Below are 23,395 nucleotides of genomic sequence, written 5' to 3' on the forward strand. Positions count from 1 at the left end.
GTGTGTCCTTGTGTAGGTGCAGGTTCAACAAACATCATTTGTCGCTCTGCTCTGACTCCAGTTGTCAAACAGAACAATTCATCAAACAGACATAAAGAACAAATTATGTATTTAGCCGCAAAATAAAAGCTTCCTGTTAAAGTGAATCAAACTGCGATGAAATGAGAAGCTGCAGGTGTGAGTCACTGGTCAGGTGGTTTCACACGATGCATATTTACCCCTGAAACCTTGAAATGCACATTTCAACAGCAGAGTCATGATAATCATAAAAACGATGATCAGATGTTTGAGTCCGGTCAGAGACAGTTTCAGTTTTGTGCTTCATCCCACGATGAGAACAACGAGAATGAGAAAGGACCAGAAATGTAAAAAATACATTAAATATAAAAAGTTTTTACAGTTCTTCATAATATCCCTGAGCTCAGTGAGAAACCAGTCACAGTCCATGAAGGTTTGACTTTTATTGACGCTTCATTGTTAACAGAAGTTTGTGTTATTGGTACATAATTGGCATGGGACAGTCAAACTGAACCGAACATTAAAAAAACACTTCTGTTAACGTTTACATGAATAAAACTGAATCACAGAATAACCAGTAACTCAAACTTGCCTCTTCAGTATAAGCATCGTCATGAAATGGTTCATGTGCAGAGGATAAGGATCTGAAATAAGAAATAAATACAAAACTGTTCTTTATATTTACATGAGCTGACGTTTGACTGGAAACATGATGAGTCTCTAAAACTGAACTGAAGTCCACAGGGTGCATCAGGTAGTGGTGAGGAGCAGAGGACAGATTTTTTTCATTTTGATTTTATAATCAACCCATTTAGTCAAAAGACCCAAAAAAATCAAACTGTATTTACACAAAAGGTATTTTTCTTTATAAGAAACACAAACTGAGTTGAATCTGTCTTAAAGCTATTTCTGATAAAACCTCCCTACACGTGCTCTAGTGGAACTTCTTCACGCTGCCCGGGCTACTTCTGATATGTTTAATTCACCTACAGATAGATATATATATATGTGTGTGTGTATATATATTGTTCTTAATAAAAGAGAACATTAGAAATGAAAGGCAGCAACAGGCTAGTTAAAGGAAGACTGAGTCACGTGAAGCCCGACTCCAAACCCACAGAGACGTCCCTCAGAGATCTGCACTGACTCTACTCAGGAAACAAATACGACTTTTAATGTCACTTTCAAATAAACCAGTGAAGATGAGTTTTCAGTTGTGACTTTACATTTTTTTATGCACTAAAACTCCACCTGACCATGTTCGTATTCTGCAGCTGTGTGTGATTTGCTGCAGATCAAATCAAACCCTGGATCCAGTCACTAGAGACGTGGGGACATGAGTGTGGGTCTTTAAATGAAGCATGTGGTTCCATGAGGACAGAGACGCCCTGAGACACTTCAGAGACACAACCAGAAACGGTCAATTTAACAAGAGTTACCGACTTCTGGAGGAAACTGAATTTAAAGGTTCTGCGTCTTCAGGATTCCTCAACCGGCCAAAGACTGAAAGTCAAATCTGAAGTTCGATTTCTTAGGATTTCGTGCAGAAGCAAGATCTCTGTTAAATGTCCGCTCTGTGTTGGGAGTGGCGTCCTCAGATCACTAAGTCCAACTTTAAAGGCAACTCACTGTTGTCCGAACCCAGCAGAACGTCACCAGACCTGGGACAAAGACACAGAGACCTGGGACAAAGACACAGAGACCTGGACAAAGACACAGAGACCACTTTATCCGTCAGAGCGTCTCCACTTCCTGTTTTGGTTTTCAATGGCTGAAGCAGAGTAAGTGATGGGAAATGGACGGAGGAGGAAAGTCTCAGTTTGTCCCAGGTCTGCACTCAACATGAAGACAGAAGCTGAGAGGAGGAACCTCGCGGCCTCCAGCTCCGCTCAGACAAACCTCGTTCACGTGTTTGGTTTCATGAACGATGCAAACACGAGTTTCCTTCGTCCGCAAACAGACATCAGCTGAAACACACACTGCACTTTCTGTAAACGGAGTTTCTTCTGTAAATCTCAGCAATCACAGTATTTACACGGGAGAGAGATAGTGTGTGTGTGTGTGTGTGTGTGTGTGTGTGTTTGTGTGTATGTGTGTGTGTTAAAACATGATGGAGACTGAAGCTTCACCTGCTGCAGGAAACAAAACAGGTTCAGCCAATTACAATGAAAATAAAGATGGACGACATGGCGGCCCCCAAAAGTGAAGCCAAATCATCTTGATCCCCCCCCCCCCCCTCTGGTGGCTGGCTGCAGGATAGGTCGTAACCCCCACCTCCTCCATGTTAGCAGATGGGACTAAAGAGAGGGAGGAGGCTGAGTTTATCTTGTCGTCCATCTTTGTTTACAGTCACTGCTCAGCTGTTGAAAAGTCATTTTATTAAACGGGTTGAAAACACGAGTCATTCATTGTCCCAAAAAAAAGAGTGGACGTCTTGAACGCCCCTGAATCCCCCCCGCCTGAGAGAACCGGCATCAGAGGAGAGAGAGAAGTGTCCTTCCTCTCTTCACATAAAGCATCTGCTGCTGACATGCCCTGGAGCAAGGCACTTTATCCCCAATTACATCAGTGCAGCGACTCAGCAGCTTGTGACAGACGAGGAGATGAATTCAATGTGGCTGCAGCTTTACGACCAACACAACACAACTTCAACACAACCCAGACTGCAACAACTACACATGTCTGACAACATGGAGGGGACTCAATCAGGAGAATCTTTAATCAGCTATTTAACTAGTTTTAATTATGATTTATTTATCTTTATCATCATCTTCAGGTTTGTGTTGAAACTATTAGGTCAAAGCTCAACAACTGAAGTTTGAATCGTTGTTGTTGCTCCTGAAAGTTCTGATAAAAAACTACACAATAAAACCATCACCGGTTCCAGACCTGAACCAGTTTCATCCAAACAATGAGCATTTCCATTTTACAGCTTTTTCATTTTCTCCCTCTCGTCTGACTCGAGAAAAAACACAAAGAAACACGAGCTTTGTCCGGGAGTTAATTTGAGTTTCGATCCACATTCATGTTTCCACAGACAGAGTCGCTTCCCTGTTGTTGTTCTCTCTGAGTTCATTGTTCAAACCCTCAAGGAACAAACACACACGTTTCACACCGTGCGACAACAAACGACTTCCAATCGCTCTCAACGGCGGCGAGAACATTTTCAATTACTGCAGGACAGAGAGACGGAGGGAGAGAGAGAGAGAGAGACGGAGGGAGGGAGAGGGAAGGAGAGAGAGAGAGAGAGAGCGAGAGGGAGAGGGAGGGAGAGAGAGAGAGTGAGAGAGACGGAGGGAGAGACAGAGAGATGGAGGGAGAGAGAGAGGGAGAGACGGAGGGAGAAAGAGAAAGAGAGAGAGGGAGATGGAGGGAGAGAGAGAGAGAGAGGGAGAGGGAGGGAGAAAGAGAGAGAGACGGAGGGAGAGAGAGAGAGAGACAGATGGATAGAGAGGGAGAGAGAGAGAGAGAGCGAGAGGGAGAGGGAGGAAGAGAGAGAGAGTGAGAGAGACGGAGGGAGAGACAGAGAGGTGGAGGGAGAGAGAGAGTGAGAGAGACGGAGGGAGAAAGCTGAAGGATGAGACGGAGGGAGAGAGAGAGAGAGGGACGGAGGGAGGGAGAGGGAAGGAGATAGAGAGAGAGAGCGAGAGGGAGAGGGAGGGAGAGAGAGAGAGTGAGAGAGACGGAGGGAGAGACAGAGAGATGGAGGGAGAGAGAGAGGGAGAGACGGAGGGAGAAAGAGAAAGAGAGAGAGGGAGATGGAGGGAGAGAGAGAGAGAGAGAGGGAGAGGGAGGGAGAAAGAGAGAGAGACGGAGGGAGAGAGAGAGAGAGACAGATGGATAGAGAGGGAGAGAGCGAGAGCTAGAGCGAGAGAGCGATAGAGAGAGAGACAGAGGGAGAGACAGAGGGAGAGAGAGAGAGAGACAGATGGATAGAGGGAGAGAGCGAGAGCTAGAGCGAGAGAGAGATAGAGAGAGAGACAGAGGGAGATAGAGAAGGAGAGAGAGAGTTGCTGCAACATGTTTTTACTGTGCAAGTGGACGGTGCAGATCAAAAGCGTGAGCTTGAACGAGGACGATGTTGAAGAAAGTCTTTCTCCAGGGAGCTCAGTGGCCCCTGAACCAACCATCATGAGTCACATTATGACTTTTAAATGAGACGCTTGTGTGTTTAAATCAAGCAGCTGCTGTTTCAGAAGATAAAGTGAAGAGTGGTTCGATGACTCACTCCCATAAAGAGCCACTGGTTCCAGAGCGTTTCCTGTTCCTCCGCTCCGCCAAAGATTCTCCTCGTTTGTTATCGTTACTTCAAACCATTCGTCCTCTAATCCTCGTTTGTGACTACACTAAATCTTTATTGTTCCTCTGGCAATGTGAAAATAACTCAAACCTGAGCGATTTAAATCAACTGTTGTGTTTTAAACCTTGAATTCATGTAAATCACAAGTTGAACTGTGTCGAACAATGAAAGCAAACACCATCGTGACTTCTGTCAACTCATCTGCCACTGGAGTCATTTCCAACACAACTCACGACAAACTGTCCTTAAAGTTGTGTTGTGTTGATGTGAAGACGATGTGGAGACGTGTTGAAGACGTTGAAGGAGACGAGGTAAGTGAAGAGGGAGGGGCCGAGGAACGGGGACAATCACAAGAGGACGGAGTGAGGACAGAGGGATTCAAGTGAGGGACGTGTGTCTTTGTGAACAGCAGTGACTTCATTAAGTCTGGTGGATGTTTCTGAATCCTAATACTCACGAATCCTCTGTGTGAGACTCTATCGCCCTGGATCCAGACCCTGCTCTATTCCACCTCCCTCTCCCTCCAGGTCGCACCCCCGATTCCATGGACACTAATATTCAGATATTAACCAGATAAAAACAACAATCGGAATAATACACCGACATGTAAACAGCATCTTCTGATTAATTATAAAGAAAAACACTCAAAACCGTAGATTTCACATTTTGGAATCAATCATTTCAGGTCGGGTTTTAAAATTCTGGCCAGAACGTCGGACAAATGACGTTGTGTTTTGTAACATGATCAGAAATATGATGGAATATTCTACGAGCAACTCATGTAAACATCATAATCGGAATAACGTCTGAATCAGTGTGAGGTAAGCAGATTATTGGTATCCATTGATAGGTCATCGTGGAGGAGCAGTTGTTTGATGTCACACATCAACAGCAAATCAAAGTAAAGTGTATCTGCCTGAATTCGGTAAAAAAACATTAAACTATCACGTAGTAAAAGTTTATTCTGCATGTGGACTGAAACTGAAAAAGTCCCATTGATCGGTGAAGTTTTAAATGAATTACACGTCACGGTCGGCCAAGTTCTCGTTCAGGTTCCCGCCTCTGAATGAACGCAGCTTTACAATACCTCAAATAAATACAAGCATAAAAACTCAAACTGAAATGTGATAAAAAACGTGTGTATAACAATTAAAAAAGTTCCTGTGAGCTTTAAGACACATTTCTCAAACCACTTCCTGCTACTTACAACAAGGTAACGTAGAGCAAAGTCAAAGAGCAGCTCCCGAGCGGAACGAGCCAATCAGACGAGAGGATTTACACTTCATCTGCTGAGCTGTTTGTTAAAAAAGAAATAAACTGTTCACTCAGTGATATGTTATTCTCCAAAAACAAGTGTACTCTGAATTATTCAAACGCTCCTTTTTACTTGAGTTAAATCCTCGATATCTCAAATAGCAGTAAACATGTAAAATTAACAATCGAATATATTCAGAATGTATAAATAGGAATTAAATAAGAAATTGGTTGAATTAGAAACTAAATTCTAAAAAAGTGTGGTGCAACATTCTATTACATATATGAATAAAATGCAAACAGTGGGATAAAACTACCACTTTTCTATCAGCCAGCGCAGTTGTCATCATCAATTAAGATATTTTGTACAATTAATGAAAACATGTTTAAGAAAGGTCCGGTTTTAAGAAAAATCGCTTGTTGTCATGTGAGTTTTTTCATTGCTTTACGTGGAGCGGCTCGATTCCTACGGGCCCTGGCTGCGTGGATATTAAATATGAGCAGACGTGTTCGAGATAAGGCCGCTGAGCTAATCTATCACTATACGCTGATGACTCACTACTCTACACACGGCATCGCGCCACACGGTGTAGATCTACACAGGTTTTAAAAAGTTGAGGGAGGATTAAAGTCGAGTTTGAGTTGATGGTGATGGGAATGTTTTTGTTGGGTCTGGTGCTAAAAGAGAGAAAAATGTCCTCTGACAGTTTCCATTCAACGAAGAGAAATCCTTGGTTTTCTTTGTTATGGCCGTTCTACCTACATTTATCTTCAAGTGTGAGGTTTTTATTCATTTCCTTTTTTTAAATTAAATCTCATCGTACTAGCTGGAGAGGTTCACACGATACAAGCTGTCTGGCTCAGAAGAGCGTCATCCTCGTTCTTTCCGCTGAGCAGGAGAGCTTCGTGTCGCAGGTCCCAGACGAGGAGTCCAAGTTCGGTATCGCATCATCAGGTCAAGACTGAAAAAAACATGTCCTCGGGAAGATCACATCCTCCTCCAGCATCTGTGGACAAGTTCTCAGTTTGTTTTACGGGTCAGAATTGCTTGTGTCACCAGACGGTCGTGGGTTTCAAGCCAGGTACCGTCTCTTAGCATCGCCTTTCCTCTTTCCTCTGCAAGTGTTTTTAGCCATTAGCCAACATTAGCTAGCCAACAACATGACAACCTCTTCACCTGTGAACTTTGACCTCCTCGGGGGAAGCTTGCCTGTCATACCCACTCCTGAACGGGGTATTTGTAGTAGTGCTGTGCCAGGGTGTTCTGCTGCACTCCTTTGTTTTTGAACTGGAAAATCGTGTACACCAGCACCAGGATGCACAGCGACAGGACGCAGGGGATCACCACGGCGATGGCGTTGACCGTGGACGGGACGTCGTTGATGGTCACCATGATGTCCACGTCGTCCAGGGGCAGCTGGCGGTCCCCCCGGTTCCCGCTGCCGCCGGAGCGCTCCATGTCGGACTGGTCGCAGCCCATCCAGTCGCGTAAGATCGACTTTGGATATCCAGGTTCTACCGTCAGCTTCTGGTTGTCGAACTTCCAGTACTCCTTCCCCTTGTAGAAGTATGTGTAGTCTGAGGAGGGCAAGAGGAAGAAAGATGATTCATATTTGATATTGTGGTGTTCAATATAATCTGTCACGATTCGCTGATGACTCTCTACTCTACATACAGCATCGGTCCACACTGATCTACAGTTTAAAAAAAACGTTTTCATCTGACTGGTTGAGGAAACATTCAACTCGACATAGGTTTGATTTAATGTGAATGTGTATTTGTGCTCTGACAGTTTCCATACGCCTGAAAATAAAGGAACCCACAGAGAGATCCCTGGTTTTCTTTGTTTGATACGACCTTTATACCCACGCACATTTCAATCATCCGGAGAAGTCACAGGGGGTCGGGTGAACAAGACTCTTGATATATTCAGATCTAAGAACTCGCAGCACTGCCCGGATGCTTGAGGTTAAATATCTCAAATATCACAGGAAACCCAGGAAACATTCAGTGACTGAGCTCAAGTGGAAAACGTCTTCAGTGTCCTCAGCTCCCCGCGGTGCAGAATCTCATTAGAGGCAATAACATTTCTACTGTGACTCAGGGTTTCTCTGCAGCTTCAGAGTTTTGGTCCCAGTAGTTTTTTTTATTGAAGGACAATATTGTGGGACGCCTGAGAGACGGAGCTGTGGGACAAACGGGACATTGTGTGTGAGAGAGATACAGAAGGAGGGAGGAGGAGGAGAGAGGAAGGAGAATACCTCAGTGAGTAAAATACAGAGAGAGAGAGAGAGAGAGGGTGGGGGGGGGGGGGGGGGGGGAGGGAGAAACTGCACACAGCTCATCAACAGAAACCCCAGAAGGTTTCTCCTGATGTCCACATCCTTGTCTGCTTCATCACCTCCAAACAGCCAAAATGAAACACACACACACACATACACACTCACACACACACACACACACACACACACACGCATTTCCCTCTGGGAGGAAGCCATGAGGTCACGACGTCTCAGCTCAACAAGCAGAAGTGATGAGTGGCGGTTGTCTCCGGGGACAGACGACACACTGACTCTCAGAGGCGCTCGTGGCTTTTTTACACTTTTGCAGCGTAAACACTGAACGAAGAGAGAAACTCATTCATGGAGGAGGACGAGCTGCAGAATGGGGGGAACTAGCAAGAGGGCAAAACAAACAGTGAGGCATTCAATTTTTAATTTATGATCCTTAAGTTCTGGAACTTCTATGCTATTTTTCTGAAAACTTCAGATCCAGACGTCTGACGACTAAAATCCTGAGTGAAAACCACCAACATCTAAAAAGTGAATCATGAAAATGTGACTTCAAACTGGATTCAAAAACAGTTTTGACTCTTCCGACAAAGAGAAACTGACAAATTAACAGGGGGGATATGACGCCACCTTCAGGCGACTGAATGAAACGCAGCGCTACCTTGATAATACAGATTTCTCCAGGTGAGGTTAGCAAGTGTTTGAGAAACTCACAGCCTTCTCTGCTGATGAAGGCCCCCTGCGGAGCGTCCGGTATTCCCTTCCACACAGTGATGGGTTTGGGGTACCCGGGGTCAGCGGTGCGCTTCTCCTCGTTGTAGCGCCAGTACTGGTCCCCTTTGAAGAAGTAGGTCTTCCCCACCGGCTCCCAGCGCAGCGCCGTGTCGATGCCGTCCTTCGGGAGGCAGCTGCCCAGCTCCACCAGGCCGTGAGGGTAACCCGGCTCGGCCGTGACCTCCTTAAACACCCAGTACTTATCACCTGGAGACGTGAGGAGACAACGGTCAGAATGTGATCACTCATATTGAAACACGTGTTTTCAATGTTTCACACGCTGCAGAGATGTGACTCCTGACATCTGAGCTGAACCCTGGGATTCAGGAGGTAAAATCAGTCGTACTCCTCCTCCGCTGAAAACAATACATTTCAAAGCTCAGAGGATCTATCGAGCAGACAACGTAGAAAATTGGAGTTTAGATTAAAATGTCCTTTGTGTTTCCACTGATTGTTTCCATTGTGATCTGTAGTGAAGGTCAGAAACAAAGGTAGAAAGTTTCAAACTAAAAGGACGTTGAAGTCTCTGATACAACTCGATATGAGATAACATCTCTCTCCGTTAATTACGACTTTATTTTCGTAATCTCCGATTTATTTTCCCTAAAGTGGCCCCTACGCTCCATCATAGTGTCGAGACTGGAACTCAAAATATAGATTCAAATAAAAAAAGTCCCCTGTCGGCATCTGAAGCCGGAGTGTCTTATAGCTCCTAGGTCAACTTGTGCAGCAGCTTTTATGCTACGTGATTATGTGCTTTATATCAACAAATGTCTGCAAGACAAATCATCATCTGTGTCTTTGTGTGTGGGGGGGGGGAGCGAGTCGGTAGCTGAGAGACCAAAGCTATTAATACCTGCTGCTGGCTGCCAGCGATAGCAGGACGTTATCAGAAGATGTTGGAGTGTGTGTTTGTGTGTGTGTGTGTGTGTGTGTGTGTATGTGTGTGTCTGTGTCTGTGTGTGTGTGTGTGTGATACAGAGGAAGTGAGAGAGAGTGAGAGAGATGGAAACAGGGAGGGGGGGGGGGGGTTCCGCAGTAAGCAGGGTGGATGAGGACGGAGGTTTCATCCCAGTCGACTGAGATTCTGTTACTTTGAGCTGGGAGCTCCCCTCTGCATCGACATTCTCTATTTCACACTTTAATAAACCGAGTTTGAGTTTGCGTGCAGCGAGCAGGAGCCTCAGCAGATGGTGGACGGAGATCTGGACGTCACTCAGGTGGCAAAGCTTCCTCCACTGCCGGTCGGGAGTCAAATCAGCTGAATTTTGGGAAAACTAAATTTCGCATATATGTGTGAAAGAAACTTCCCTGAGCTGGTGACTTTAACCGACAAGGCAGCTTTTATAAAGTGATTAAAACATTAAATTAATGGTTTTATAAAAGATTAATCAATAATGTTACGGATATAACTCAAATATAACGCACTGCATATCTGTGGGTAACTCAAGCGCAGGGGGAAAGTTTCTGAATGTGTGAATCCACAACTTGGGAAACCTGAAGGGATCATACATCACTCATGTCACATGCATAAAGTTCAAGATTTAAATTAAAGAGCAGAATACAATAACATATGAACATAATCACCATTAATTTTTTCCTATTGTTTGCCCTCAGTTCATTTGTAGGGCACCTTGTACCTTTGTTTTGAAAAGTGATTATTATTAATACAATTATGTAAAACAGAAACATGCACAAAATAAAACTCCACAAAAACAAACTCATCTTACACCAACACAATGTGATCCCTGACATTGTCCTGGTCTGGCCCCAGTTTGACGAACAGAACAGAGGTTTCCAGTTTGGTCCATGATGGTTTCGTACCTTTGAAGAAGACGAACTTTCCGTCAGATCTCTCGTAGGCGGCGTCGATGCGGGGGGGCAGGCCTTTCCAGAACTGATCGATCTGCATGGGGTAGCCCTCCTGCACCTTGTTGTTCCTCAGGCGCCAAAACCAGCGGTCCTAGAACAGAATGAGGTCAGAGACTCAGTTTCTACAGCGACTTTGTCCAGAACCGCTCGGGCAGCCTCACTCAACAAAAGTCCAAATGAGTCACAGACGTTCACAGACGTTTCTGAATCCCTGGGTTACTGCAGGTTTCTAAAGAGTCGGAGTTCATGAGGTTGTTGTAACTCGCTGGACGTGGGCTCACATGCACAACCCCCGAAGTTCACCATCAATAGATGCTGACGTGCCGCCAAAGAAAAGAATGAAGTGTGATTGTTGTAGCTCATAAGCAAGTTTTTTAACGATGGCAGAGCTGCTGCTCGTTACACAGCTGTGTCCAAGAATAGCATCAGCATCTTTAATTCATAATACGTGTTTGATGTCGAAGTCTCCTCAGCCGACCTTTGACCCTTCACATGTAGACGCTCTCATGAACATTTTAAATCCTCTGCTTTTAACGGCTGATGGAGGCGATTGCAGAGCCACTTTTAGATTTGAGCCTCCTTCACCCCCTCTCCTCCACCTTCTGCAAACCTGGTCTTTGCACTAAACCTACTATTTCCATACCTCTTCAATAAAACCAGCTTCTCTGTGGTCAGGCCGAATTCCAGCTCCTCTGTGGCCTGTTTTAATTGTGGGGTTCCTCAAGGTATCATCCTTGGCCCACTGCTATTCCCAGTACACATGCTCCCTCTCTGTCGGATCATTGAAACTGGGTATCAATCTCTTACGCAGATGACACACAGCTCTATGTTGCTATGTACGCAGCAGCCTTAATAATCTATTTGCTAGAATATGGTTATCCCAGAGGTTTTCCTAAGATGATGCGTTTACACGACCAAAAAACAGGTCACAGTGACCTTGACCTTCAACCACCAACATGAAATCCATTCATCCTTGAGTCAAAGTGAATGTTTGTGCCAAATGTGAGGAAATTCCCTCAGTTTGTGAGATATCGTGTTCACAAGAATGAAGAAGCAAGGTGTAACCAGGAGGACCAGGAGGACAGAATGGACCCAGAGAAGACACAGGGTTTAAAAGGACAGAAGACAAAGATAAGAGAAGTGAAGGAAGGTGAGAGGAGAAAGAAAGAGAAGCAGGAGGAGAGAGATGGAGAGAAAAAAGAGAGGAAGATGAGGAGAGGAAGGCAAAGCATCAATCATGGCTCCTCATCATTTGGCTTCAGTGAATCTAGGACAAAGCCTGGTCCCCACAGAGACACAGCCCCCCCCCCCCCCCCCCCCCCCCACACACACACATGTCTTTTCATGTTGACCTTAAACTAAACCTAATTCTTTCCTGAGCACTAAATCCAAGTTTTCTAAATCAAAATGTCTGCACAACGATTGTAAAGATGTACACGCCCACACACACACACAAACACACACACGCACACACACACACACTCACACACACACACACACACACACACACACACACACACACACACACAAACACACACAAAAACACAAACACACTCCGTCTCAATTGATCGGACTTCATCCTCTGGCCACTAATGCTTTTCTGCCTGAACAGAAGAAAATCGATGCTTCACATCCAGTGAAAGAAGCCATTAGCGTTTCTCACCATGGAAACATCCCATAATGAGTGTCTCTTCAGAGACGCCCACTGGCTCTTAATGCTCTGTGGCCTAACGTGCCCTCGTCTAGAGCTGAGAAGGAGATCACTGATGATGATGATGATGATGATGACGAAGCTGCTGTCCCTTGTATTGGTCTCGTTTGTCTGGATCCGTCCTCCTCAACCTCTCGTCATAACACAGTGACATCATCCAGCTACGTTAGCCAATCAAATCCCATATCTGCCAGTGAAAGTGTCCATATCCTGAGATGGTTGCGTTGTTTGAGGTTTTGCACATACATTTTAGATTTGTATTCACTGAACGGTTCTTCAGTCAGAGTGATAACCAGAGTTACCTCCAGTTTAACTTTGATTCAAAGTGAAAACTGTGAAAACATGTTTTGTGAGGCCACGGTGACCTTTGACCTTAGGTCACACAAATGTAATCAGTTAATCCATGAGCCTAAGTGACCATTTGTGCTCAATGTCAAAGGATTCTCTCGAGAACTTCTGAAGATAAGATGTTCACGAGGCAAAAAGAAGTTTGAACTGTGAGCTCCAAATTCGAATCAGGACGTCCGTGAGTCGGACTGAACATTGGTACCAACATCTAGAGGATTCTCTGGAGCTGCTCCTAACTGAGGATGAAACGTTCAGTGCTGCTACAGACGAAGGGTCAGACAGGTAGAGAGGGTGGGTGGGGGGGGGGGGGGGGGGAGACAAGTGACAGACAGGAGGTGCGTAGAGACGAGAGAGAGACGGGTCTGTGACCTTTTCTAACATTCAGTTTAAAGATCAGAGACATCAAAATGGATTTTTCTTCGTCCTCTGCTGCTCAGTGTGCGACTGTCACACACACACACACACACACACACACACACACACACACACACGTCTAATGCATTCAACAGAGAGCTCTCTCTTCTCTCACGGTTCCACCATTTTGATGTCTGGTCCCACAGGAGCCGATTTGCTATATATGGAGATTCATGGACACCTCCTCATGTCGCCCCCTGCTGTCGGGAAGAAGTTCTATATGAACGTAAAGAGCTGTTAAAATTTAAAATATATACAGAATAGAATCACATCAGACTGAAACACTTTCCCTCGTGATCCAGCAGATGGCGCTCACTTAAAGAGATCCCATCATTCACGTTCTGAACAGAGATTTGGATTATCAGCCGTAATGTTTTAACCATCCAAGGTAGACTTGCCACAAATGCTCTCGCAGCTGCTCAACACCACCTGACTGTCATTCGCTCGTCAAGACGAACTTGGTTTGACACCAGATAAACTGGTGTTGTGTAAAGTGTGTTGGTTATGTGTCATCACAGTGTTGATCTGGTGACCCTGGAGCTTGATGGCACCGTGTGAGCAGCCCTGGTTTCACCTGAGGATCCTCAGGAAACCATGAGAGCAGACCATGTTTCATCACAAGTAATCGAACCTCTTGGATCAGAGTGAACGTTACTGAGCAAAGTGGCCGCACACCACTCACCGCTTCACTTAGGCTCCTGCAACTTCCCCACTTACTGAGCAATTAAGCTTTTCCCCAGCGTCCCCCTGAGCTGCATGAGTCACCCTCAGCCGGAGCTGACGCCCATTCATCACCGACAGGGAAAAACATGCAGCCTGAATTCAACAGAGAGCTTTGAGTGCGTTCAGTAGTTGGGATTTTCGTGCTGGGTTTAAAGTAACAGTAGCAGCGATACAGACGCTAACACAGGCAGCTGCAGAGACTTTAACCTCTTGATACCTGGACCCCTTTAACCAGGAAAACTCAATTCACCTCCTCGTCTCTTTATTCACTGGTGTCAGTGACTTGTATTCTTCAGACTCATGAGCGTTCCAGAAAAAGCTTTGTTGTCTTCCGTCTCTCACCTTGAACACAAACATCTCCCGTCTGAAGAAGGCCACGGTGTTGAAGTCGCCGTCACAGATGTTGGGTTTGCCGTTTCCAGGCAGCGCCGGCCGGTCCCCGGGGGGGCGCGCCGGACGGGAATGGCGGTCGTGCTTGCGCTCGGAGGTGGAGTGTGTGCGTCGAGAAGGTAAAGTGGGCAGCGGCCTGGTGGGTTCCAGCATGGCTGTGGGGATACCTGGGACAAAAACAAAATGAGTAGATAACTAGATTATTAATTTGCGGGTTTTATGAGACACTGAAGAATATTTTGGAAAACACACTGAGTCCCACTGAGTTTAGTGTCGTCAACGTCTTTTATGTTGGATCTTCTGAGACGAGGATTAATGGAGAATTCTTCACAGGGACGTCAGAGACAGAGATTACCCCGAGAACTATTTGAGCATGATGTGTGGGAGTTGAGATGTTATGACTGGAGCAGCAGCACCAATTCCGATGCAAATTGAGGCTCACGCCTCACATCTTTCCATTTGCCTCACAGCTTGAAAACCTCTGGTCCAGAGAACTGGGAGGACGCCTGGAGCAGCAGTTTGTGTTTCAGAGTGTTTCTGATTTAAACTGAAAATAAAAACCTTTGTTTATATATTATTAGATATAAAGTCTGTATTCTACAATAATGCTGGTAGCACTTCTTAAATTGTTCTCATCCCTCGTTTAAGAAAATGGACATAGAGTGAACTGACAACACGCCCACACCGTCTACAAACCAATCAGAGTGAAGTATAGGTAGACCCCGCCCACCTAGGTGATGACGACAGGAAGCACGTATGTCAGGAAATATTATTTTGTCCCTAAATTACAAAGTGAACAGATCAAATGAAACATGGAACAAACACATGAAGCTTCAGAGTCTCAGAGAGGAATCGTCCTCAGAGTTTCATGTGAACTAACACTGACCTGAAATCTGTGTTTGGACAAAATACTTCCCTGCAGAAGTATCCTTAGTTCCAAGAGGATCTGAACAAGCCAGACGTGGGCAGAGGGGAGTTGGTGAAATGATTGTGCATGTAAATGTTAAAAGTCTCTAGAACAGGTGCTGCTGACCAAGTCCACGGGTGTCGGCCATGAACAGGCCCTGACGTGCACGATGTCACCACTTCCTTCACATTAAACACACAAACAAACGTGTTCCTCACCGTAGATTTTCTGAATCCCCTGCAGGTCATCCAGAGGCAGCTTGAAGTTGTGCGTGTCCATGTACTGGTAGAAAGGAGCCATGATGGCACTGGGATCGTTGGAGTGCTCCAGACCCAACGCGTGACCCAACTCGTGCACCGCCACCAGGAACAAGTCATTACCTGAGAGAGAGAAGATCAGACCATTAAACACGATGGTAACAGAAAGGCTGAGAGCTGGAAGAGGTAAGAGACAGAAAACCTTCCACGTCACGGTCACACTTTATAAAGCTTTTTAAAGATCCTTGAACAACAGGAGTCCGGCAGTGAAGAGGAACGACTTTGTGCTGGTGATGCATTTACCAGAACACCCAAAGCCTCTCAGTGTAAACAACACAGACGAGTGGAGAGCTGCAGTGTGTGTGTGTGTGTGTGTGTGTGTGTGTGTGTGTGTGTGTGTGATGCTGTTGTCTCATCAACACAAGAAACTGAAGCGACTGGATCTGCCTGCGAGGCGAAGCACGAGCCACTTCTTCAAATGACGCCGCTTGACAGGGATTATGTAAGAGAAGGAGAAAACGCTGGTGCTGCATCCAGCCACATTCAGAGGTTCACACTTACATTGAGTTGAAATTCATAATCTGGAAATGGATAAATAATGTGCTGCTGCTGCATCAGGGGTTTAAAATAATCCTGTGAGCAGGAAAACAGGCTGAATTGAGAACGATCTGCCTTGTTCCTGCTCATCTGACCGACATGTAGAGGAGGCTGCACAGATCTGGTGTCAGCTTTGGGAAACAGGTGATGCAGAGCTGCTCATGCTCCTCGTGGCTCGGGGGGGTTCCAGACGGGGTCAAACAGAAGGAACCCCAAACTGCTGCAGGGCCCAATCAGGTTGTTCGTTTTTGTGTTGTAGGATTATTCTTAAAGACTTGTTCCTGACAGGGAGAATCCACGTGAAGGCAGAACAACAGCTCATCAGAACTAAACTCCACTTTCTACTAGAAGACTTTTCCTCTCAGTTCGAAGTGGGTCGTGAATTCTTAAGGTCTGACCAGCTCAGATTAATACATTTCATCGCCTCAGTAATGGGTTCGACTCTGTTTGAACCTAAACACAGATCATAGTTTTAAATTCTTATCCTCTCATCATATCAAACACTGTTTAGGCACCGGAACCATTTTAAAAGTTTCGAATAGCGGCGGTATCTGAAAAAACCAAACGATTCCCAACCCGACTGTAAAAATGGTCAGTGCCAGCATGTCGGAACATGATTTGGATTTCATATTCACATATAAAATTGTCTTTCCTGCTTAGACTTTGCACTTCGTTGCTTTTTCTCTCTGATAATGTGAAGCTGCAGCATTCTTCATCCACCTCACATGCCTTAACCAATCAAACGTGGAATCCTTCTGCTTGTTCACGACACTTAAGTTAACATTCAACTTTGAAAAAAAGGTTTGGGTATTTTTTTAATCTTGTCGAGTTTTTATAAAAATCTGTTTTGTGTTAGGCTTTTTAGATTTTATAATGTGAGTGTGACTGAGCAGTGACTCTGTTCTACGGAGGATAAAATGGAAAAGAAACAAAGCACTTTTTTCCCTGAACTTTTTAAACAGTGACAAACAAGAATCAATACAGGAATGTACATAATATACTTTTAGTTTTTTATTTATTGAAAAAATATAGAAGAGCACACAGAGAAAATCCAAAGAAGCACAGTCAGAGCGACTAGTGACAAATAACAAACTCTGGTTTGGAGATGCTTGAAGATTATTAAGTCTCAAAGGCTTCTTCCAACTATTGCTCAAAATCTTTTTCCTTTCGCCCACTTCCACGGTTTGAGGTAATGTGTAAATCTTTTCCACCCTTTCTTCTTTGTCTTTGGTTTTTCATCAGCTTTGACATCTGGTTCCTCAAATTTGACCTCTGGTTCCTCAACTTCGACCTCTGAATCATCATCCGAGATCTCTGGTTCATCATCTGAGTACTCTGGTTCCTCAACTTTGACCTCAGGTTCCTCAAAATTGACCTCTGGTTCCTCAACTTTGACATCTGGTTCCTCAAATTTGACCTCTGGTTCCTCAACTTCGACCTCTGAATCATCATCCGAGATCTCTGGTTCATCATCTGAGTACTCTGGTTCCTCAACTTTGACCTCAGGTTCCTCAAAATTGACCTCTGGTTCCTCAAATTTGACCTCTGGTTCCTCAACTTCGACCTCTGAATCATCATCCGAGATCTCTGGTTCATCATCTGAGTACTCTGGTTCCTCAACTTTGACCTCAGGTTCCTCAAAATTGACCTCTGGTTCCTCAACTTTGACCTCTGGTTCCTCAACTTTGACCTCTGGTTCCTCAACTTCGACCTCTGAATCATCATCCGAGATCTCTGGTTCATCTTCGGAGTACTCTGGTTCATCATCTGAGTACTCTAGTTCCTCAACTTCGACCTCTGGTTCATCTTCGGAGTACTCTGGTTCATCTTCGGAGTACTCTGGTTCCTCAACTTTGACCTCTGGTTCCTCAACTTCGACCTCTGAATCATCATCTGAGATCTCTGGTTCATCTTCGGAGTACTCTGGTTCATCATCTGAGTACTCTGGTTCCTCAACTTCGACCTCTGACTCGTCATCTGAGACCTCTGAGTTACGGGGTGGGAGTGGTGGTTTATTGATTAAGACCTTTGGCTCAACATTTGAGACCTTTAGAATATGGCCTGAAACCTCTGAGGCATTGACTGAGACCTCAGATTTGAGGTCCCATGAGTCATCATCCCTCAGATCAGTGCCCTCTGGTTCATCCACGTTGACCTCTGGTTCAGCATCCGAGACATCCGTTTCAAGATCTGATAAATTAAATTCTTTGTCCAGCCAATCTTGGGTCTCTGGCCCCTCATTTTCTGAGTCATCGGGTTCAAGGTCAGATGATACAGAGTCATCATCCCACGGATCAGATGTTGAGTCCTGTATCTCAACATCTGAGGCCTTTGGCTTATGGTCCGCGAATTGTGATTCATGCAAGATCTTCTTCTCATACTCCGACATCTTCTTTTCATCCTCGGAGATCTTCTTTTTATACTCAGAGATATTCTGTTCATAGGCGGAGATCTTTTGTTCATACTCCCAGAACTTTAGTTTATCTTTAGATATCTTCTGTTCATACTCAATTATCTTCTGAGTATCCCTGGATATCTTCTCTTCATACTCTGAGATCTGTTGATTATCTTTGGAGATCTTCTGAGTATCCTTGGAGTTCTTCTCTTCATACCCTGAGATCTGTTGTTTATATTTGGAGATCAGTTGTTTATCTTTGAAGATCTTCTCTTCATACTCAGAGATCTTCTGAGTATCCTTGGAGTTCTTCTCTTCATACTCTGAGATCTGTTGTTTATATTTGGAGATCAGTTGTTTATCTTTGGAGATCTTCTCTTCATGCTCAGAGATCTTCTGAGTATCCTTGGAGATCTTCTTTCCAAACTCTGAGATCTTCTTTTCATACTCAAAGATCTTCTGTGACATGTTTTCGTTGCATGGATTGATTAGCATAAAGTTCTTAACTCTGCAAGTACTTATAAATTGTTGAATATTAGAAATTAAGTTCTGGTGCTCCATCTCCAAGACTTTGATTTTAACCGCGGAAGCCGCAGACTTGCTCAGCTCCATTTGAAGTTGATCTTTGAGATCCTGGACTTGTTTGGTGAGGAGCTTCTCCTGGTCAAAGTCAACTAGGTGAGGTAACTTTTTCAGGTTCTCCTTCTTTGCATTTTTTGATTTGGATTTGGCCTCCGCACATTCAAAGGCCTGTTGAAGCTGCTTAATAAGAGAGCTCATCTCTGCACAAAGGGAACTCCCATCCATAGTCAACACCTCGCGTCTGCCTGGATGATGTTGATCCTGGAGCAGATGGTCCTGGGTGGTTCCTGGTAACCTGTTCTCTGTTGCCATCTTGCTTAGGAATATAAGCTCTGCCTCTTGTGTGTGGTGGTTAGCAAGTGAGTAGAGTGCAGTAGCGCCACATGGAGTACACATGATGAAGTCTTTATGATCATAGGAGAGTGCACTCCAAATAAAGGATTCCAAAGATCATAGGCGTTTACCTTGAACTTTTCAATCATTTCCTGTTATTTGTACTTCAATGAACAAGAATCTGAAAGTTTTGATTCCCTCACTCTCTCTCTCTCTTTCTCTGTTTCTCTCTCTATATATCTCTCTCTCTCTTTCTCTCTCTCTCTCTCCCTCTCCCTCTCTCATGTTAGTTATTCAAACAGAGGGAATCTGTCACAAGTCATTTGTCAAACTGAGATAGAAGCAGGAAAAAAACAAAATCCAATAACGGAACAGTCTTTTGCTCACAGATAGAAAACCTTCACATTTCAAATGCTTCATATTAAACTGAAGAATGTGATCATCCCACCATCAGCGGCAGTTTGAATGAGCTGATGAGTTTTAATGTAAAGAACGATTAGTATCTTTTTCGTTTGAGGAGCCAATAAGGAGAGGCCAGTACTGGTGTCCTGTGATAACACTTTTTTCTTGAAATCAGTCACTGACACAGGACAAAGAAATTAATCCAATTAGTTCTAAATTTCTCGATTTGCCAAATAACATATCGGAGCACAAAGAAAAGTGCAAAGTTATGAAGCAGCTTACCGTCGTTGTTGGCGTTGCCCAGCGTCCAGGGCTCATCAGAGTCAAAGTGTGTGTCTCCTCCGATGCCAGCGCCAGGGAAATAGGCGTGGGCAAGGAACCCCCCCTCTCCGTCAAACGGAGAGCTGTCACCATGGAAACCGGAGGCAAAGAAGATCATGATGTCCGCCTCCTTCCCCTCGTTCTTGATCTCCGAGTACGGCACCTCCTGAGCAGGATAACAGAGGAGCAGAGCGGACTCAGAATCAGTATGTTCAGTTTATGTCTCTTTGGTCGGGACTCTATCGAAGTGACTCCTCTGTGCAAAGACACGTCACCAGAACATTTGTTAATGTAACAGGAGCTGAGGAGAAAGGAGAAGGTCTCTGACCTGGAAGGACAGTGGAGTGACCGTCTGCCACACGGTGAAGGCTTGTCGGATCGCTCTCTGCGTGTCCTTCTCGCCCACTTTGGGGGTGAAGTTGGATATGCTGCAGTAAAAAGAAAAACAGAGTTTGTTATACTGCAGATATATAGAGGTATATACATATACATATATGTTTATATTCTATATATCTTCATATATATAAACTACCATTCAAAAGTTTGGGGACACTTGGAAATGTCCTTATTTATCGGAAACACCTGGTTTTTAATGAAATATCTACATGGGTGTATAGAGGCCCATTCCAGCAACTATCACTCCAGTGCTCTAATGGTACAGTGTGTTTGCTAATCACGCATCTGAGTATCTGGAGCATCACATTGTGGGTTCTATTATTCTCTCAAAATGGCCAGAAAATGAGAATGTTCATGTGAAACTCACCAGTCTATTCTTGTTCTTAGAAATGAAGTCTATTCAATAAGAGAAACTGCGAAGAAACTGAACATTTTCTACAGCAGTGTGAACTTCTCCCTTCAGAGAACAGCACAAACAGGCTCTAACCAGAGTAGAAAGAGAAGTGGGAGGCCCCGGTGCACAACTCAGCAAGAAGACAAGTACATTAGAGTCTCTAGTTTGAGAAATAGACGCCTCACAGGTCCTCAACTGGCAGCTTCTTTAAATGGTACCAGCAAAACACCAGTGTCAACGTCTACAGTGAAGAGGTGACTGCGGGATGCTGGCCTTCTAGACAGAGTGGCAAAGAAAAACCCAAATCTGAGACTAGCCAATAAAAATAAAAATTGATATGGTCAAAGAACATAGACAGACAACAGGAAGATGGAACAAAGTGTTATGGACAGACGAATCAAAGTTTGAGGTGTTTGGATCAAACAGAAGAACATTTGTGAGACACAGAACAGGTGAAAAGATTCTGGAAGAGTCCTGACGCCATCTGTCCAGCATGGTGGAGGTCATGTGATGGTCTGTGGCTGCTTTGGTGCTGGTAAAGTGGGAGATTTGTACAAGGTAAAAGGGATTTTAAATAAGGAAGCTATCACTCCATTTTCAACACCATGTCATACCCTGTGGACAGAGCTTGATTGGAGCCGATGTCCTCCTACAACAGGACAATGACCCAGAGCACACCTCCACATGATGCAAGAACTATTCAGGGAAGAAGCAGGCAGCTGGTGAGCTGTCTGTCATGGAGTGGCCAGCGCAGTCACCAGATCTCAACCCATAGACCTGTTGTGGGAGGAGCTTGACCGTATGGTACGAAGAAGTGCCCATCAAGCCAATCAAACTTGTGGGAGGGGCATCAGGAAACGTGTGTGGAAATTTCTACAGATTAATTAATGCTGTGATTACTACAAATGGAGCAAAGTTTGAAGAATAAAATTAATATTTAAAAAAAAAAATTCTAACCTTGTCAATGTCTTGACTATATTTTCTATTCATTTTGCAACTCATTTGATAAATAAAAGTGTGAGTTTTCATGGAAAACACAAAATTGTCTGGGTGATATATATATATATATAGACATATATTGTTTGGGTTAGCATGAAGACCAGGACGCAGTACACAGATGAGCTGTGGTTTACGTTAGCTACAGCTGGACGGTGGTCCCGACAGTCGGCATGTTTCATGAGGTAGAGCGGGTCGTCCACAAACGTGTCTGTTAGAACATCAAATGTGTGTTTGCTGATGGTGGAGGTAAGTTTGAGAACGCCTGAGTGAGGATTCATAACTCTGCATGAAAATCCCTTTATAAAGCTTATTTATAAATCCAACTCTCCACCTTAAGCCCACCCTGTGTGTGTGTGTGTGTGTGTGTGTGTGTGTGTGTGTGTGTGTGTGTGTGTGTGTGTGTGTGTGTGTGTGTGTGTGTGTGTGTGCGTGCCAGGCAGACAGATAGGTAGCAGTTGTCTGATTTGAATAAATGGTGTGGAACGATAGAACTGGCCAAATGACCTGTGGCCAAAACACGCAGATGGTGTACTGTGCACTCCCCACACACACACACACACACACACACACACACATACACACACACACCCACACACACTTCTAGCACTTCAGTTGAATATGCAGGGACACACACACCCTGCTGAGAGTTCTGCTGGGAGTAGGAAGGTAAAGAGGAGGCTGTGTTCGGGCCCAATTCTCCCAATCAGATTTGTTTTGCTTTAAAGGGGTCATGTGATCAGAGACTGACGAATCAACAACGTCCAATCATGAAGAGGTTGTGAGCGTCCACGTCATCATCAAACATCTGAGTGTTTTAGTCTTTATTTACATCTACTGCGCTGATCACAATAGATCAAACTATTTTCTATTTTCAGTGATGTTTCTACATTTGCATCACCTCAGTTCCTCCTCAGAGCGCTCGCTCCAGCCTCAGCTCCGATGTGCTGCATCGGAAAGTGAAGAACAACGTAGCTGAAGCATCGACATTAAAGTCAAACATCTTTCTTCTCAGCTTCTCTTTTCTCCCGTCACTCAGTTTTGTTCCCTCTTTCTCGATGGTCGCTCTTCTTTCTCTCCCTGAGGCATCAGAGGAGTTTGTGTTTAGCTATTCAGTCGGGCTTTAACAATAAATGTTGCTGTGACAACAAAGAGCTGCAGAAATATTGATCACTGCAGGTGTGAGGTCGTTTGCACTCGACCTCGTTTGCACTCGACCTCGTTGGCACAAATCTTCTTGGTCTAAAAAAAACCATTAACCTGTTTAATGTCCTGGAACAGAACCTCTGCCCGTCTGCATGGTAAACACTCTGGTCCATGCAGCTTCCTCCAAAAGATCAGCCACTGCTAACAAGCTAGATGTGAGAGTAACTCACGGGAGACGGAGTCGCCTCGAAAGACGCTTCGGATCCGACAAAGAACAATTAAGTTAAAAACGATTATATTCAGTAGAGTAATGAAAAGAGGCGGCAGAGCTGAAGACAACCCAGAGCTGAGGTGAGACCTGGCGAAGGCCATGTGATCTCACACTGTGGCTCTCACGCATCAGAGTAACGTACGAGAGCTGCGATGCATTCAGGGTCTCCTGGGACCTATAAAGCCCTGAGTGGGGGGGTTCGGAGGTGAAGGAGGAGAGAAAAGGAGAGAGAGAGGAGGCTGAAAACAAAATAACATGTTGTGAATATCTCACTGTTCTGGAAACAGGAGGCGATAAAGAAAA

At 44.7% G+C, this 23,395-nt stretch overlaps 1 protein-coding gene across 1 annotated transcript in view; it reads right to left on the minus strand.

The window, feature by feature from the left end:
* Positions 1 to 446: 446 nt before the first annotated feature.
* Positions 447 to 23,395, minus strand: part of mmp24 (matrix metallopeptidase 24) — a 31,762-nt gene continuing 8,813 nt past the window's right edge. The window contains exons 4-10 of the mRNA XM_062410131.1: positions 20,218 to 20,317; positions 19,851 to 20,055; positions 15,221 to 15,382; positions 14,048 to 14,262; positions 10,462 to 10,600; positions 8,578 to 8,844; positions 447 to 7,150 (exon numbers count right to left, since the gene is read on the minus strand). Of these exons, the coding sequence (XP_062266115.1) occupies positions 6,786 to 7,150; positions 8,578 to 8,844; positions 10,462 to 10,600; positions 14,048 to 14,262; positions 15,221 to 15,382; positions 19,851 to 20,055; positions 20,218 to 20,317 (1,453 nt within the window). The 3' untranslated portion in view covers positions 447 to 6,785. The remainder of the gene's footprint in view (positions 7,151 to 8,577; positions 8,845 to 10,461; positions 10,601 to 14,047; positions 14,263 to 15,220; positions 15,383 to 19,850; positions 20,056 to 20,217; positions 20,318 to 23,395) is intronic.

Source organism: Platichthys flesus, chromosome 2 (genome assembly GCF_949316205.1).
Source record: "Platichthys flesus chromosome 2, fPlaFle2.1, whole genome shotgun sequence".
Taxonomy (NCBI): domain Eukaryota; kingdom Metazoa; phylum Chordata; class Actinopteri; order Pleuronectiformes; family Pleuronectidae; genus Platichthys; species Platichthys flesus.